We start from the raw sequence: 18,636 nt of genomic DNA on the forward strand, positions 1-18,636 counted from the left end.
GTAGAACGACCCTTGGCTTCACCCTTCCCATCCGTTTCGTTTCTTTTCATTTCGATTTTGAGCCGCATTGCAAGGGTTCTTTGAGCTCATCAAGTGTGCTGTGAGCTCTGCCTGTTTTGCATAAAATGAAAGGTTTGGATCTCAAGTACAGACAAAAAGCACTCCTTTTTGTCAGTGGTTTGGGGTTGGCTTGGATTGCCTCGTAAGATGCCAAAGTTATGGCTTCAAAAATATGGAGATAAAAACGCTGCATGGGTTAAGAAGTAACTCTCACTTGTGAGGTGAGATAGTTCAAATGCCGTAATGGAAATAAATCCACGACCTCAGGTCGTTACTTGTGTTCGTCATTCGATCCCACGACATTTCTATTTCGAGAGCAATGTGATTTTAGTTGGCAATTATAGTCGTGCAGTCATGTGACCCCAAAAATCATAAGCACCCCAAATGAAATCGAAATCAAGAACAGAACGACCAAAAAAAAAAAATAAACTTCAGCTTCACCCCACTCGATGTTGTCAGAAAGTAATTAGATTCGAGGTTATTACATAAGCGCAAACGAGCGACCAAAATTGGGCTGGTTGTGTGTGTGGGGGGACAAGCTTACTTTTACTCTGTATGTGTGTGTGTGTGTGTGTGTGAGGGGGGTGCCTCAGTCCGTGAGCATTTTTATTTTATATTTGGGCACGAAAAATGTGAAACAAAGTAACAATGTTGAGGGCGGAGGTTTGGGAGAGATTGCTGAAGTCGTCCAATCCGTCCTCATCCTTGTGCCAGGTCCTTCTGCCCCTGCCCATCGTTGTCCTTGCCGTCGTCGCAGGCAACAAATTAAATGTTGAAAATAATACAAAGATGTCCTTCCAGGCGGCGCTAACGACACCGGCGACGTGAGGGGGTAGCGAAGAAGAAGGCAAGCTCAGTTTACGCTTTACGTGCAGGATTATGGTAGAACATCAAGTTCTGTTAGAGCATTAGAGTGGTAGAGGAGCTGCCCCCTGGAATCGTCCTCGTCCTCGTTCTGGTCGTGGTCGTGGTCTGGCCTGGGCACCAGTGTCGCCGTCAAGGCAACCAGGCGCAAAAGACTTCAAGACCACCAAGTTGCCCAGGCGCTCCCCCCTAATCCCGGCCCACTTTCTTGGCCTCGTGGGGTTGCTGCGTTGCGAGATGAAGTCTCATGATGATGATGACGATGATGAGCAGAAACAGCGCAAGATATATACATACATATCGTTCACTCTCTGCTCGCTCTTCTTCCTTTTCTTTCTCGGTTTTTTTTCGGGGTGTTCCTAATCAAAAATAAATTTCGCTTTCCAAAGTGGGACTTCAAAAAAAAAGTGTAAAAAGTAGACACTACTCGAAATAACAAGACTAAAGAATGCTCTGGACTTCAAGGTAACATAAGTACAATTAATAAAAGGAAAAAAATAAAACACAATTTAATCTATAATTGTTCTTTGTATTGGGAATACAATATTGGGAATGTACATATATTATAGATTGAATTTTGCTAAAACCTAAATAATAATAAGTAGATCCATATTCATGTATTATATATTAATTGCAATACCCTCAGTTGCCTTTGATGCTAGGGTATAAAAAAAGGCACCTAATGTCGCATTTTTCGTAAGGAATTTTCATTTTGGGTCTGAAAATGTGTCTGATTTGCATTTTCGAATGGGACAGGGATGGAGTCAGGGAGACAAGAAGACAGCGAGACAGTGGGAGACGGGGGAGATGGGTACGGCATCTGGCATATGGGGGAGGGGTTGAGCACGGGTAGCGTTCACAGTTTGTGAAAAGGGTTTGGCATTGCGCGCTTGGAATTAGGATTAGACGTCGACAACGATGAGAGCGATGAGGACGACGACGCTAGCCAAAGGGGTGACAAAGTGATTAAAAATTGAGGCAAGACAGCAAGACGTGGCACAAAAGCAACCTTCGTGGTGGGGTGCAACAACAATGCGGAGAAAGGGTAAGGCAAAGGGGTTTGCTCAAGATTTGCCGAGTATTTTGTGCAGGTGAAATAGTCGGGGCTAACGACTCTATAAGGGTTGTTCTCACTCAACTCATTCGCTTGTCTTACTGTCGCTCGCTGCGCGCTTATTTTAATTTCAGTTAATTGTGTTTTCCATTTAAGCAAAACATTCGAGTATTTGATGGAAATAATGGCAGAAAAGCGGTGAAAATTTCCCAAAAAATATATGCAAAGGGGTTGAGTGTGAGCTACATCTAATAAGGAGGGTGGCAAATTGGCTCTGGGGCTGGCTTATATAGTAGTGAAAGGGTTGCAGAAGAAACGGCGGATGTTTCTAAAGTTACTTTTGAGTAGTTTGTGCTTGGTCATGAAAGTATATTCTGTTTTTGGAGGGAGGGTAGAATTTGCCATCAAAGAGATATTAAACACAATGATGAGATACAGAGAAGAATGAGGAATATTTTGATTGCATTCAAGCGAAAGTAAGATACGAGTAAAAGTTTACTTAATTGATGTGAAATATAGAGAGTCCCATAACTATGTTTGAGAAAAATATATTTGAACAATATTTCATAAGTTCTTTTATTAAAATAATATGTTACAAATATATTCCAAAATGAAACTGTTCTTTTTCGCAGCTCATTCCAAACGCATTTATTTCTTTGTTAAATAGATTAATTTTAAATAAATATCTTAAAACAATTTTTGCCCTTGGTCTTGAAGAAAGAAATTCAGTTGTTGGGGGAGGTTAGAGTTTGCCAATAAAAAGATAAACACTTTGAAATTTGAGAAAAAAATTACGAATATTTAAATTCAATTCAAGATGTGTTATTATTGAATTTATGTGAAGTTTAGAGAATCATAAAAAAAGGCTACAAATATAAAATTTTATTGAGTTTATATAATATTTCAGAAGTTTCAAGACTGTGTAAAATCTATTATAAAGAAATTTTTTATATTCTTAAAAATGTGAGCTAAAGCAATTGCTAATAGTTTTAAAATTATTTCAACGCAACGATTGTAAAGCATTTGAACTATTGCACTGTCAAGTTTCGCAGCTCATTCCAAGCGCATTTAGTTGATTGTTAATCAGATTATATTGCAATTGATAATGTGATAAGCATAACGATCATAACGCATCATAATATCTTGGTTACGGCTGGCAATCAGAAACGCATTTATATACTTGTAGATTGATCGTAAAAATCTCTATCGTATATTTAAAGTTAATTGAAAATCAAGTTAATGCGTTTAATTGAATGAGCGCCGAACGCATATGTCGAGTTGCGGGGCTAAAAACATACAGAGGAATGCAATGAAAACATAAAAAAAAAACGAAAATAATAATAATACCAATACACAAACAACACACGCGCTCACACATAATTACTCACACACAGCAGGCAGTCAGCAGGCGCAGTCCGATGAAGGAGGGATCAAGGTGGCTCCATATGCATATTTATATGTGGAAAATTATATACAAACACAAACAAAATACACCCACATACACATTCATATCTGTCCCAACGTCCAAACGAGGAGAGCAACCATTTCCGGCAGAGAACGTTGTTGTAGTCGTATGTATAGAAAATCATAATGATGGCGATGCATCATCATAGAACAAAGCGAACTGTGGCAGCGACACGCACACAATATATCCAGGATGGCCAGCATAGGGCGGCGGATAACCAGGATACAAGGCGTGGGCGGGGGAGGGGCGAGGGCGAGGGGAACAGGGTCAGCTTAGGGCTGTTCTCATCAATGACTTGACCAGACAATCGATGCTCAATGCGTTTGTGTGTTGGATACGATTGAGCCTAGGATTTAGTTTTGGGTTTGTGACGCTGCTCTTGTTGTTGTTGCTGGCCCTGTGGCAAGTGTGACACCTACACAACGTTGCACACACACACAGACACACACATGGGCAGAGAGCAAGATAAGGAGTTAAGTTGCACCTTTATTATACTTGGCATGTCCTTATAATTATTTCAACAAAGCCCAAAGCCAAAACGACAGAGACAGCAACTGCTGCTGCTGTTGCCCAGTGTGAAATGCTCTTAAAAATGTTGTCCCCTCACTTTGCCTCACTTTGTCTTGTTATAATTATTATTATAGCCGACCAGAGTCGAGTAGTTAGTTGCCTTGTGTCTTGTGTGACGCCCACGTCTTGGAGGCCTAAAAGTATGCAACGCCATCGATTTGCAGCAATTGTTGTTCTCTATTTGTCCCGCTCTAGCGCACGCCTTTGCCGCTTTGCAGCATTTTCATTTTTCTTAAGACGCATTTTGATTAAAATTTTGACCAACACTAAACCACACACCCAAACACACACACACACACACACTTATACATACACATGTATGCTCTTTCTCACTTAGATCTTTGTTGATTTTTCGTGTGTTGAAGGCTTAGACTTTGAGGTTAGACAGGGGTTTCCACTTTGTGAGGGAAGAAAATGTCTTAAGAAATTGCATTTTCTTGTTGCAACTCAACTCAACGTCCTGTTTGTCGTATACGCAGCCAGTTTTATACATAAATGAGCAATTTACTTTGGCATTTGATGGCTGCCTTCTAACATTTTAAGATTAATTTATATTTCAGATAGCTGCATGTACTTGTATTTATATACAAATTTATTATTTTTTACTTGCTGTCTGTCTCCTTCTCTTTCTCTCGGCTTGTGAATTTAAATTTATATAATTCTTGAGCATTTTCTAATATTCGTGAGGTGATTATATGGCTATGCCATTAAGGCAGCTCATTTATTGTCTTGGAAATATTTCACATGAATAATTCAAGACAAAAATGTTCGTATTAAATTTGATTTGTTGTGTTCTATCAAATACATATTAATGTAAATATATATTCGACTGAAACTACTTTTCTATGAAATTTAATCGTCAATTTTGTGATTGGTAATTGAGTATAATTTGTTTTAATTAGCAAACAAATCGCTTCATTAACTAAAATAACTCAAAATTTGTTTCAAAAATTGTTTTCTTAGATGTTGTAATGAATTGCAGAAAAATAGAGTTTAAGTTCAAGAGAGTTCGATGCAATTATCAAAAAAAAAAAAAAAGTGCAACCCTCCACAAATGCAACACACTAACACACACACATACATAGAGTTGCATTAAGGCTGACCCAAGCAGTTGACACCCAAAAAACCTACAACCCAAAACTTGAAACCTCAACCACAAACTTGCTGCACTTTCTTCGCAAACATATATCGGACTCGCTCGCACTTGCGTCTGTGCGTGTGCACTAATAAGAAATGTTCAAATTAAAGCTCTCTCTCTCTCTCTCTCGCATTCGCAGTCGACTCTTTCTAGAGAAAATGCAAAAATGTGCATTAGAAAAGCCCAAGAAAAGCCCCCAAAAAGTTGCTGTGCTGCAGCTGCATGTGGCTACATGATGCATGTGTGTATTAGTGTGTGTGTGTGAGGAGAGAGATGTACAGCTGTGTGTGTGTGGTCAGCTTCTTAAAATGCATGCATTCGCACACAAACATATAGAGAGGCCAAAAATTCTTGGAGTAAAAGTAATGCAAGCATTCATTCTATATATACACATTTATATGTACGTGTGTGTGTGTGAGAGTGTGAGTGCTTGTGGTTACACACATACACACGCACACACACATGCAGGTTGTGCTGACGTATGAGGACTCTTTGGTCAGTTTTCTTGCAAGAAAATCTAATCAACACACACAGCAGAAGCAGCAGCTGGCTGGGAGCAAGCAAATGTTACGTATACGCAACGTTGAACGAATGAAGTTTTGTGCATAATTCGTGACAAAGGAGCATGAGGTAATTTCTCCCAAGAGGGCGTCCCATCCATACATACATACATACATACATACATATATGAATGCTTTTAATTTGCACAGCACACACACGCACACATGCAAACAAAAGGCAACTTACGACTACGTGCAGCATTTTGAAGAAAATTCAACATGCTATGAGAGAGAGAGAGAGAGCATTGAAGGAGTCTGGGTAAATCTTGGGACAAGTTGTGCGCCTTTTTGGACTGGACGCATGTGCCTGCAAATTGTCCTTCTATCTTATCTTTTTACTTGAAAGCCTCTACATGCAAGTCGACCAGGTGGAGGAGCTTCGGAAAGGAATGCCTAAGATCAAAGGCTGGTACAGTGGCATCCACTGAGAACTGAGAACTGTGAGCTGAGTTTCAGCTTTACGCATGCATAATCAATGCATTTCTTCCACAGCCACACAGCAACACACACACTATTTTGAGAGACTGAGATAGAGAGAAAAAGACAGTACGATAAGGACACAGAGTTAGAGTAAACAAGAGAGCATGTACGTGTGTGTGTGGGAGGGAGATGGCAGCATTGCCTTGCTCTAAATTAGTTGCAAAATATAATTCAAGACTTTAGCAAAATATGTTTGCATGCTTATTGCTAGAGAAGAAATATTGTGCCTCAAACTCAACACTGAATCGATTGAAAGCTGAGCTAACTTCAACAGAGTCTTTGAGCCTTTTGGCTAATTGCTTTGGCCACTTTTAACCGCTTTCGAAAAAATCTCAGATAATGACGTAAATAACTTGAATAAGCTATCTGTATTATTTACAATATTGTAGAAAAATAAAAGTCCTAAATTATTGAATTTTTACAAACAATTTTATAAAGTTTGTAATTCATATTCGTGAATAAATATTCCTATTTACAGTCTTTACAAAATTTTATTTAATTGATTTTAATATAAGTAATTATTCTAATTATTATAATTTAATAAATCTCATAACTTAAAAATAATAAAAATGTATGGGGTTTTTAATAGAAATAAAAAAATTGCATTATATCATCTATCAATTAGTTTGGATTGTGTTTTAAATTATAATTTTTATATATCAATTGAAATAATATATTCATATTTTAGGCGCTTTAATTTTAATAAAATTAATACCGTAAAAGTATTTTAGATTGAATTTTGGTTGTGATTAAATTGAAGGATGAAAAGGAAAACTTTCGTGGGTTGAAATCCATAATTAGGCAATAAGTGTTTACTTAAAAGAATTGTCCAGATCAACAGATCTCAAAACTCTCTAAGAAATATTGCAAAAGAATAATAAATATGATTCGCTTTTAAAGATTTTACTATATTACACTTTTTTGAATATAATATTTCTCATACTTGTTATTTATAATGGTGTAAATTAATAAATTAAAATTTTACAATTTTTAGTATCCTTCAGAGGTTAAAAATTCACATATTTTTGATTTTAATGGCATTCCTTGTAACGTATCGTATCGAAACCATTTAAATCGAGTAAGAAGGCAAAATAAACATTTAATTTTAAGAGTTTAGTTTATTCAGGATTTGCTAAAGCTTAGACACTATGAATATTTCAATAATACAGTTGCCATAAAAGGCAACAATCTGTCTCTATCTTTCGCTTTATTTTTGGTAACACAATAATAATTTTACTGCTCACTCATAATAATCAACTTTACACATATTTTCCCATTCATTTTTCATTGAGCACTCCATCATGTGTCTGAGCTGCAAGTGCATTTAGCATCTGGCATAATCGACAAGGAATATTTTAACACTCGGTCGAAATGCCTTTCACAAGTCGGCACCAATAAAAACCAATTACAAAGCAATCAAACGGCGTATCTATTACAACAAAAGTCCCAACCACAGAACAGTTATTGAATGCATCGAGTGATGCGAGTCGAGTACAGTGCAAAGTACCGTTGCAACCCCTTTTGCTCCGCCACCACAAATGATAAATCAAAATTCTTTTGTCGCTCAACAAAAAAAGAGAAAAGAAATAATAAAACACACAAAAAAAAACAGTTTTGGTCAGCAAAATCAAAAATCACTCCAGTTACATGACAAGGGCGAATGCTGTGCTCGTAAACAGAGGGAGATGAGCGAAAAGAGGTGGAAATGATGGAGAATATGGGGAGGGGGAAGTTTTTGCGTCTGTTTTCTGTTCCAGTTTTCAATTGATTTCGCAAAAGTCGTAAATTCCTTTAGTAACGGGCTGGCAACTTTCGCTTGTCTCGTTGTTTGTTTCAGTTGTTTGCAGTGTTTTGTTTTGCTTTTAACGCGCTTGTTTTTGTTGCATGTTTTGTAAAAAGTGTTAAAAGTAAAAGGCGAAACTCTCATAATGTTATTCAAAGCGTGTAAATATATATATGTATATGTATGTGTGTGTGTGAGTGTGTTTGGCAATACAATGAAAGGCAGCTGTAGTTGAGAACGACGCGAGTTTCTGTTGCTAACTCTCCATCTCGCTCTCTTCTGCTTTGCTTTTGCTCGCTCTCTCTCTCTCTCTCGCTCCGCATCGCGTCGCGTCTCGTCTCGCCTTGTCTCGTTTGCTCCTCGTGTTTGTTTATTTGCATTTCCGCTTGAGTTGCAGGTCTCTCATTGTGTGCGTGTATATGTGTGTGTGTGTGTGTGTCAGACTCAACAGGTTGTTGTCTCTGGCTCGCTTGTTCTTCTTGTTCTTGTTGCTCTTGTGTTGTTGCTGGCATTGTCATTGAGTATTTTTTGCTCGTTTTCTAGTTTGTCTTTTTTTTTGGTTTTTGTTGCTTCCAAATACTTTTGCCTGCGCAATTCTTTGCGTGTGTGCGTGTGCACAATCATTATTATCATCGTCGTCGTCATCATCGTCATCTCGGCATTCGTACAACAACATTGTCTTCTTCTCTTTGGACTCTCACGACGCAACGCTCTCAGAACGTTAACGTCAGAGTCAGCGTCAACGTTGGCGTCTGCGTCGACGTCGACTTTGGCGTTGCCGTCGTTTTGTTTTGTTTGTTCGCCTTTATTTGTTTATTTGTTTGTTTTGCTTCACTTGCTTTTTTTTGCGGCGCCTTTCTTCTTGCCCTTCTGCTGTGTATAATTTCTTCGTTTGCTTTTTGCACTTTTATATGGCCAAACTCAAGTTTCTCTCTCTCTCCTCCACTTTGAGTTTCGTGCAAAAAAAAAATAAAAATATTTTCGCCAAGGACGTTAATTGTTTTGCTTCTATTTTTTATTCAACTCGTTTGCTGTGTGTGCAGAGACAAAAAGAGAGAAAGAGAGATGGTGACCGGAAATATGGGAGAAAGAATGTGTGTGTCTTTTGACTTTTATTTTGTGCCTTGTTTATGCTCTGTTTTTTATTGCCGCTTCAATTTGCGTGCACTTTGCGGTTGTTGTTCGTTTTTTTGTTTTTGTTTGGTTGTTGTATTCGTGCGTGTCCTTGCCGTTTATTTTGATTTCTTTATTTCTCTTACGCTTGCTCTCTTTTCTCCATCTTTCGTTTTTTGTTTTTTGTTTACGAGTATTTGCTACACTCTTCACTTTGTCATAAGTGGCGTTTAATTTATCAATTTGTGTTTGCCAAAGGAATTCATTATTGCCAGTTCCGTTGCTTCCTCCTTCCTTCTCTCGCTACATATTTTTTTCTATGTTTTACATTGACTTTAATCGCTTGTTTATTTGTCATCACATCGACGATGTTATTTTTATTGCTATGCTTATGTTTGTTGCTTTGTCATCGTACTTAGCGGAAGTTCAATCGGTGGCAATTTATTTTTTTCTTTTACTTCTTCCCTCTTTCTAATTGAAGTTAGATTCTTTGAGGGTTGAAAATGTGTCATAGTTAAGGGACATGTTAAACAGGAAGTAAACAAGGGTTTTTATTGAATTAAAAATATACATAATTTGTTTAACCGCATTATTTTCAAAAAATGTTTATAATTTAAACCAGTTTTTAAGTTATGAATAATCTGGTCATTTATGTATATTACCACAAATATGATATTCCGAATGAACTAAATGAAAATTCGAACATATAGCACTAGAAAGACCTTCCTTTTTAATATGCTATTGTCTTTTTCACACATTCAATTTTTAAGTATATTATAATAATATATTTAATGTGAGATTAGAGAACATAGAAAGTGAATAATATATATATATGTATATATGAATAGGCCAAGGGCAATATTTAGTTAATTTCAATGGGAGTACTTTATATTTAGTTGGGGCTTGCTTTCAGCAGCATAAAATGGTATTTTCATATATTTTTGTTCTATTTATATAGACTAGAAGATTCTTAATACATAAAGAACAGGTTTTGAATTGAAAACATAAAATTGTGTTGAACCAAATGAGAATCCCTGAAGCGGTCTTCTTGGAAATAGAATCTGCCTAGTAATTATCACGCAAGTCGCTGAAAAGCCAAAATAAGTAATTGCCACCTTGTTTTGCAACTTTTAGAGCTCATCAGCAAACATAAAAAATGTCCAGCAAAGAAGTACCAAAAAAAAAAGAAAATAAAATGTAAAAGAAAAAGATGTAGAAGTAGAAGTAGAGGGTAAAAAGATGGAAGCTTCGTTCAGCACAAAATTGACAAATTAAAAGCAAGTGAAAATTTTACTTAAACCAAAAAAAAAGGAGAAATTGAAGGACAGATATCAGAAGGGAGACGGTCCGGGAACACAATTAAGCAAAGGGATTGGAAGAGCCACGCAATAAGAACACGAAAAGCAACAAAAAAAAAAAAGGAATACTGGCTGAACAATTAGAGTGCAAAAAAAAAGAGACTAGAGAGGCGAAGCCAGTTGAAACTCGAGAACAGAATCGACAAGTCCAAGGGGTAACTTTCTGGACGCGCAATTATGATTATGGGTGCGTCAGACTTCCCCTACTCCATCTCCTTCTCCATTCACTCCCACAAACCCCATGCTAAGTCCACTTTAATTGTTTCTTTTTTTGTGAGTTTTTTGCGTTTTCTTTCTAAGGACTTGGACGGAAATTCATTAGAGCGTTCAGCTCTAGCCAAAGGGAGGCTGAGCATGTCAAACAGTTTCCAAGACGTTTTCTTGGCTTTTTCTTCGCAAAAATTGCAATTCTTTCCCATTCCATCCTCAGCACAGCACAGACTCTGTCTCTTCGCTTGCGTCGACAATTGTCTCTGGCTGTCCTCCATTGTGGAGGCGATGTGCGGGAGGAGGGAAAACGGCAAAAAGGGCTTCCAGTGCTGCGATAAAAAATAAGGACCGCTAGCCAGGCGAGCAAACATAAAAATGCGTACTTGCCTTCAGAAGTTTTGTGCCCTGAAAGGCGGCTGTGGGCGTTGGGCGTGGACGGACAGGCACCTAAAACAGAAAGTAATCAACCCACACACACACACACACATACAGAGACATAGAGACACAGACAGCCCTCTAGACCCATTGCAACTCCACTGGCACTTCAGTGCCTGCCTTCACTCTCTACTCATTTCCACAAAAACACACCCACAACTTGGCAGCAGGAGTAACTTTTCCTGCTTTTCTTTTACTTTTTCATTTTTTTTTTTTTTCATCATTTCTGTTTTCTACGTTTTCATATTGAGCGAAAAGGGAGGGAGGGTGGAGACGGCACTGGGACTATGTTTCGTTCCGTTCATTGTTCTTGTGCCGCCATGAAAATTAATGAAGAAGTGCCCGACCCTTGTTCCAACGGACCTAAAACTCCGTCAACCCCATGCGCCCCATCAACGACTGACGTGCCCAGTTCCCCTTCCTTCTCTTGGCTAAATGTGAAGTGAGAGGGAGCAATGGGTCTGCTGGAGCGTAAGCGAGGTAGCACCCAAAGCTCTATTTGATGTTGCTTTTGCGCCTTCCTTACCTTCCAAGGGTGCGTGCCGTTGCCTTGCCCAATCTCCTATTCCCCAACCCCTCGCTAAATATTCCAACTCCAGCACCTTTGCACAACGTTTTGTCTGGCTACGAAACATTTTTTTTTTGTATCCGTAGTCTACATTAATGTAGACTTCCATAGAAGTGACTCTTGAATCTATTTTCTATGTATTCTACGATGTACAAACGAGATCTTTAATTGGGAACTTATTATTGGTTATGGTCATTCAATTGATTGAGCTTTTATTAATAACGTTTTGGAGTATGTCCATTTTTGTAACATTTTTCACAAACATATAGTAATCCTAGATTTCCATTAAGTTCAGATGACTGCTTAAAATTTAATGACCATAGGAAATTATTGGTAAATTTTGGAATTTATTCTTTCGAACAATCAACTGAGCAACAAATCAATTTGAGGAATTAAAAATGTGATGCAAGTTGCATTAAAGAAAAAAAATATTAAGTAGAGTTCTTGAAAATTTGAAATTGTGAATATGAAAAGTCAAAAACTTTTACTTATGTATATTAAGTCGTTTCAAATTTGTAATGAAAATTTTTAGGCACCTAAAAGTATGCTTTAAATTTTGTAATTTCTTATACATTTTTTCATAGATTTAGATTAGTATAGGAACAAAATGCCATAATAACTAATGCAAGCCAAACCTCATACTCATTTCATAAGGAAGTATTTAATTTCTAAAAAATTGCGTATTGCTTTAATTATTGGGAATTGTTTGAAATATTGGAAAAATATTAATATTTCGGGCTTCTCACTTTTCAAATTGACGCATCAACTTTTGTTTAAGTCTAGTTCAATTATTGAAACCATTTCTAATTTTTAAATCTATTTAAGTAAATACTTAATGTGAATGCGTAGTGAATAGGATTTAATTCGTACTCACAAGGTACTCTCGGAAAAAGGTGCTGGCCATTTGGGAGGGACCCATAGACAATGTCTATAAAGGAGACAGAGACAGACGAAATGGCAAAACGTGGAAAGGCAAAAGGCGGCAACAAAAGGCAATGCTTAAAACGAGAAGCGATTTGAGCAAACAAACGGCACATTGGATAAGCCAAACCCCGGCGGGGAGTCAAAACCCACTCACTGACTGCTCAAAGGGACAGTTTGGACACACACACACTTACACGCTGGGCACACTGGACACACATGGTGTGCCACAAGTGGGCGTTGGGGTATTTGTTTTTGTGGAAGCGTGTGTGTGAATGTGTGCGAGTGTGTGTGTTTTCAACTGTCCACGTTTAGAGGTGCTTGCCTTCCGTTTTGTGTTGCTTTCTTTTTCGCATACATATTTTTTTCAGTTTTGTTTTTGGCTACATGTCTCGTGCAACGGTCGCTAGATGGCGCCAGACGTGACGCGACAGGCACTTGCAGTGCTTGAGGGGTGGAGGGGTGGAGAAATAGGGGGTGAAAGGGCGATGACGATGACGACGACGCCTTTGCTTTTAGCTTGATTGCCAAGCCTAGTTAACTGTAAAGTTTTATAACTTTGGCCAGCTCAGCTACCTAGCAACTCACACCACCAAACACACGCCAAGAGCGACACCTACACCACCCTCTATCCCTTACTCCTCTCGCAAGCGTTAAAATCGCTTGGTTTATTACACGCGCCAAGCCAGCTCGCTCTCCTTTCCCTGACTCTCTCTTTCTCTTCCTCTCTCTTTGCTTGCGACGTCCTTAACAGCTTCGACGTCACTCGACCCTTTTAAAAAGTCGTCAATACTTGGATTGCGCCCCCCTTGCTCCCCTCTTCTTATATGCAGCGGCCTCTGAACTTTGCAAAAGCAACGAGGACCCTTGCACTGGACTAGTCGCAGACTGAGTGAGGCCCATGCCCAGACTCAGACTCAGTCCCATGCCCAGGCCCAGGCGTCTATCAAATTCCAATTTCGGTCCCTTTTTTTTTACTCCCTACACCGGCATTCAAAGTTTATGGCGTCTTTTTAGCGTAAATCCTGTCCCCGGACTGACTGGGTAACAGTAACCCGGACAGCTAGCTGATGTCCCTGCTCCGCAAGCTCTGCTTTTTTTTTTAGATCCTGCACCCTTTTCTCACCCAGCCCAGGACAACGTCGCTAACCGCCGCTGGACCAGAACCTCAGCCTTCCCGGGGTATCACAGACACAGCATCTTCGATATCCCTTATTTTTTTGGGGGGCGTTCTTCTAACCTTCATATAGACACAAACAAGCTCGCAAACTGAAACTTTAATATAATTTTATATTTGTCGCTCATTGCTCATTGTTGTTGCTGTTTTTATAGTTTTACTGAGAATTCATGAAATCGCGTATTTTATTTTCATTTGTTTGATTTGTACACTCTATCCTCAAATAAGGTGTTTTAAAAAGTTGATATACCTTTAATATACATTTTTATTAATTTAAAAATTTTTAAATGACTTAACGTTTCAGGGACTTTTAAAATATTGGATTTTGGCCAAAAATAATTGACACAAATTTCGAATATTAAAGAAATATTAAAATGAATAAATGACAGTTTTAAAAATTTCTAGTCGAAACAATCATATTCAAATTGAAAATATTCCTATAATTCCAATCTTTAGGTATTTTCTATTTTCACATATGGTATAATGCATATATGTAATATTAAGCGTATATTACTTTATGAATTCAAAATAATTTTTTGCTCATATTCGAAAGTGTATTAATAAGCCTTTGCGGCAAATTAATTGATATAGCGCTCTGTTTATTTACACAAATATGCGCGTAGTTTTTTTTGTTCGAACAATTTCAAGAGCTTTGTTGGCAGTTGGCTTTATTGTGTTGTCAGGTTGGTCAGTCAATGCCTTTTATTTACGCGCAAAATTTTTATAAATATTTGTTCTTCATATATACAAGTATAATATATAAGTATAATATATGTATAAATATTTTCAACTGAAACTGTGTTCCAATTGAATAGTTTTTTGCACTGGTTGTAAAGCAATTTGAATGTGTCAACAACATACCACGCTCAGAGAACAATACCAAGCTATCAAAAGATTATGGGTGTTTTTTTTTTCTTGCGGGTGTATTCAAAAAGTTTCCAAAGAATTTTGAAAGTATTCAAAGTAAGCTCGACAAGTGCAAATTAATATAGACTATTAGTTTACAATGTGCTTCTTTTTTTTTACAATTGAATGCATATTTTTCAAATAGAAGTAGGTGACTGAATCTTTATATTATTAAATTATTATAATATATTTACTATGTTCGAAATGCAGCGATAAAAAACGAAACAATTGTAAGATTCGTTCTATTTAATCGAAAAATTTGCAAATGTTTTAAATTCAATTATGAATTAGAAAATTATAAATATTTAGAAATTAATAAACAATGATGAAAAATATTATTTTTATATTTTTAAGATTCAACTTTTGAGTTAATACAAATCCAGATATTTATAAGTATTTCAATTGTAATTTACTACACAAAAAAAAAGTTTATACTATAATATGTGAGTATTCCCACTTAATCGAATAAAGATGCTTTGATTCTAGTCGTAGTAAATAGAAGCGATAACCTTTGACTGCCCATATATACAGACAGACTAAATAATGCTGCAACTGGAGCTTAAGTATTACCCAGACTCAGGCCTGAGCTCAGTTTAGTTGAGACAAGCATAGAGAACACACTATGAAACGGATGAGTTTTGCGCTGATTTTGATCAGCTGCTGTCTGTTGGGACTGGAGGTAGGTCAGGTTGTTGGTGGAGTGTATTTTGCACAAAGTGACGTCAATTCTGTTTGTTTCTTATCGCAGCTAAATGGCAGCAGTGCGACTGCAACTTTACCCAGCATGGCGCTAACCAGGCAAGCCATAGAACTTGGCATAGATGCGCCGACATTGGGTGAATTGTGGCGCAACAAACAGCCGGTGGTTATCAGCAAGCCGGACGCATCGGGTCAGCTGCACACAACAACCTATAGTCTCTCGCCCGACGAAAAATCTATTATCGTTCGCACTGACCCCGAGGAGCCGCCAGCTCCCAAGCTGGATCCCATTCCCATTACTACCAGCACCACAACTCCGAGTCCCCAGACCGACTGGGAGTATCTGCCCAATTCAATTGGCAATCGACGTACTTTTACCACCACAAACTTGGGCAGCGATTGGCCTAGTCTTGGCGGCAGCTTTCCCCTTTTGCCTGGCAGTCGTGACTACCCAAGCTTTGGCTTTCCCGCTGGAGTTACACCTCACACACAAACCAAAACGGAGCAGGACGATCAAGGCAACAGGGTGACGACAACAATCAAGACATATGGAACACCACTGTTCAGCACCAGCAGCCACAGTTGGTCAACAGGGCCACAGCTGTCAGCCAATTGGCCAAGCTTTTCATTTCCTAGTGGCGTCACACCTCAGGTGACCACCAAGAAGGAGCAGGACGATCAAGGTAACACTGTGACTACCACCACCAAGGTGTACAAATCAACGGTGCCCATCAACTGGTTCCCGCAAACCAACGGAGGACTGCCCGAAAGCTGGCAGCGTCGACGCGATCCATTTGCCGAGCAAAGACCTCAGTTTTCCTACGGCGACTTTTCGCCAGCATCTAATCCATCATCAAGTGATCCGGTGTCGCAGTCAACTCCAACTTTTCTGCCACCACTTCCAACGCGACCAACGCTACAGGCTGAAGTCACTCCCCGGACCATAACCACCTACAACTTGGATAGTTTGCCCACTTATCGGGAAACTAACGAGCTACCCTCGGACAACACTAGAGTAAGAACTTTCACCCAGAGTACCTATGGCTTAGATCCACCAACGACGAGTGAGTTGACGCCAGAAATGCGCAATCTCCTCGATCGTGGCGGCATCACCGACGAGGACATAAACAATGCCCGGGCCAGGGGCGAAGATTTGGTGCGTACGCGAACAACACCCGACGGCAGAAAAATTACAACCACGGTGCGAGTTAATTCGACGCCAGTTCTTGCTCCGCTTCCTACAGCACCACCTCAAACAAATGTCTTATATCGATCCCAGACAGAAGCAGCAGCAGCAGCCCCAGCACCAGCTGAATCATCGGACAAGTCTATTGACAACTTTCTGTCTCAGGTCAATCTGAAGCCCTCCGATATTCTGGAGCACAACGGTGAAGTGGTCAAGACCATTGTCGATAAGGACGGTCGGGTGCTGAGTGCCAGGTTTGTGCTTAGCACTGCCAAGGGCGACGAGCAGGGTCAAGGACAAGGGCCACCAACGAAATGAGGCGAAAATTGAGATAAGATTAAATATAAATAATATGTATGTAAATAAATAAATATGTGTTTGAACATTGTTTACAAATAAATGAAGGAAATGCTTCTTATCAGCGCGGGTTTTATTTCTTCTAAAGATTACCCCGAACCAGAAGTTCAGTTCAGTAATAATAAATATATGTTATGTATAAAATTCTGAGAAGAAATCTGACTCAGTAATTTTATAATACAAAATATATGTGAGACAGTAAGTATATAAAAATTGGTAATTTGAATGAATCGTTGCTGATGTTCCTGTATTAATATGCCTATATGAAAGCAAAGGAAAATCGGATTCAATAAACTTCCAGTACTTACCGCAGCTGTAATACCAAAGCCATAAAAAAATTACTTTTACAAAGCGGTCTAATAATAAGCTACGCAAAACATTTTAAATAAGCATTCTAATTTATTATACGGTTCTTTTGCAATTTTTTGCTATGAATTATGCAAAAGAACTTTAGAAAAAAGCATTAAATTTTGTGTTTAACTAATTTATTACAACAATTTTTGGCTTGCGCTAATAACTGAGCTGGAAAATAACAAAGAAAAAAAATATAACAAGAAATGAGAATAAAATCAAATAATATGAAATTCAACAAAAATAAAATTAAGCATAAACACAACAACATAAAAAAAATATGAATAATACAAAAGCATTGCATTAAGCATGTTTACAGCATTATTAAAGTAAAACATAAATTGCAGGAAATAATTCAAGCATTAAGAGATCAAAAAACATGTACATAAAAAATGTTAGTGGAAAATTCAATTTGAACTTTCAAATAAACACGAAACGAAAAAAATAAACTATTGCATAATTTTGTGCGTTGCTCAATGCAAACACATTGGATGTGGCCGAAAAGCTTTGTTGTTGTTGTAGTAGTTGTTGTTGTAGATACAGTGGTACTTGTAGTTCATGTTGTTGTTGTAGTTGTCATAGGTAACTCTCTCAGATATATATAACATATTTGCTCGATTACATTGCGATAGATGCGTTAGATTTACAAGCCAAGCATGTCAGAGAAAAAAGAAACTAAATTAGTAAAAAATTTGTTGATCAAAAATGAATTTTTCAATACAATTTTCTTATAGTATATTTGAGCTTCGGAATTCCGAATAATTTATACCCCTGCTGAGATGCAAAATGATATGAACAATAAATATGTATTATTTAAAGCACAATCCAACAGCTTAATAAATAATATCTTAGCAAAGGTATATGTTATATGGACATATCTCCACTGTACTTTTTTTTTTTTAATGCAAAAGCGCTTTAGGCGTTCAACTAATTAAAAAGCATAGCCTACGAATTGTTCAAAACACGCTGACAAATAATAAACACGTAGCATATTTTGTGCAAAGTTATAATAAAAATATTAAAATATTATAGAAAGCATAAATATTTGAAAATTTAGATCGCTTATATTTATATTTCTTGATTTGGCAATTCCATTGTGAAAAATACAGCAATGGAAAAAATCTCGCTTTTTATAAATAGACTATTTAATGCATGTTAAAAAGAGCCAAAGGCATTTAAATTTAATAAAAACGTGTCAGATATTATGTAATAGAAAATGGAAATATAAATTGTATTTCGCATAGAATAAAGACTGCTTTGCAATTGTTGATTTTTTTTTTGGGCGGTAATTGCGTTGTTAATATCATAATTTCAATAATAAACAATTGGGTGAAATAACTCTTATTGAATAATAAGTACTATGTAAGTAGTGGGGGTAAAA

The 18,636-nt window shown here is 37.7% G+C and overlaps 2 protein-coding genes across 3 annotated transcripts in view; one reads left to right on the forward strand and one right to left on the reverse strand.

Annotated features, from left to right (window-relative positions):
* The window catches only part of LOC117564619 (uncharacterized), a 72,541-nt gene that overhangs the window by 49,241 nt on the left and 4,664 nt on the right, over window positions 1-18,636 (reverse strand). The gene's annotated exons all lie outside the window — the stretch shown is intronic.
* LOC117564620 (myb-like protein U) lies at window positions 15,232-16,965 on the forward strand. Its single transcript, XM_034243476.2, has 2 exons — window positions 15,232-15,341; window positions 15,411-16,965. Exons 1-2 carry the CDS (start codon window positions 15,285-15,287, stop codon window positions 16,863-16,865), a joined length of 1,512 nt encoding a protein of 503 aa, XP_034099367.1. The 5' UTR covers window positions 15,232-15,284; the 3' UTR covers window positions 16,866-16,965.

This window comes from Drosophila albomicans, chromosome 2L (genome assembly GCF_009650485.2).
Source record: "Drosophila albomicans strain 15112-1751.03 chromosome 2L, ASM965048v2, whole genome shotgun sequence".
In the NCBI taxonomy this organism is placed as follows: Eukaryota; Metazoa; Arthropoda; class Insecta; order Diptera; family Drosophilidae; genus Drosophila; species Drosophila albomicans.

Bases quoted from the DNA above. Each gene is read 5' to 3' on its own strand.
- LOC117564620 (XM_034243476.2), top strand. From the start codon at position 15,285: ATGAAACGGATGAGTTTTGCGCTGATTTTGATCAGCTGCTGTCTGTTG. The intron at 15,342-15,410 runs GTAGGTCAGGTT...TTCTTATCGCAG, and splicing joins GCTGTCTGTTGGGACTGGAG to CTAAATGGCAGCAGTGCGAC.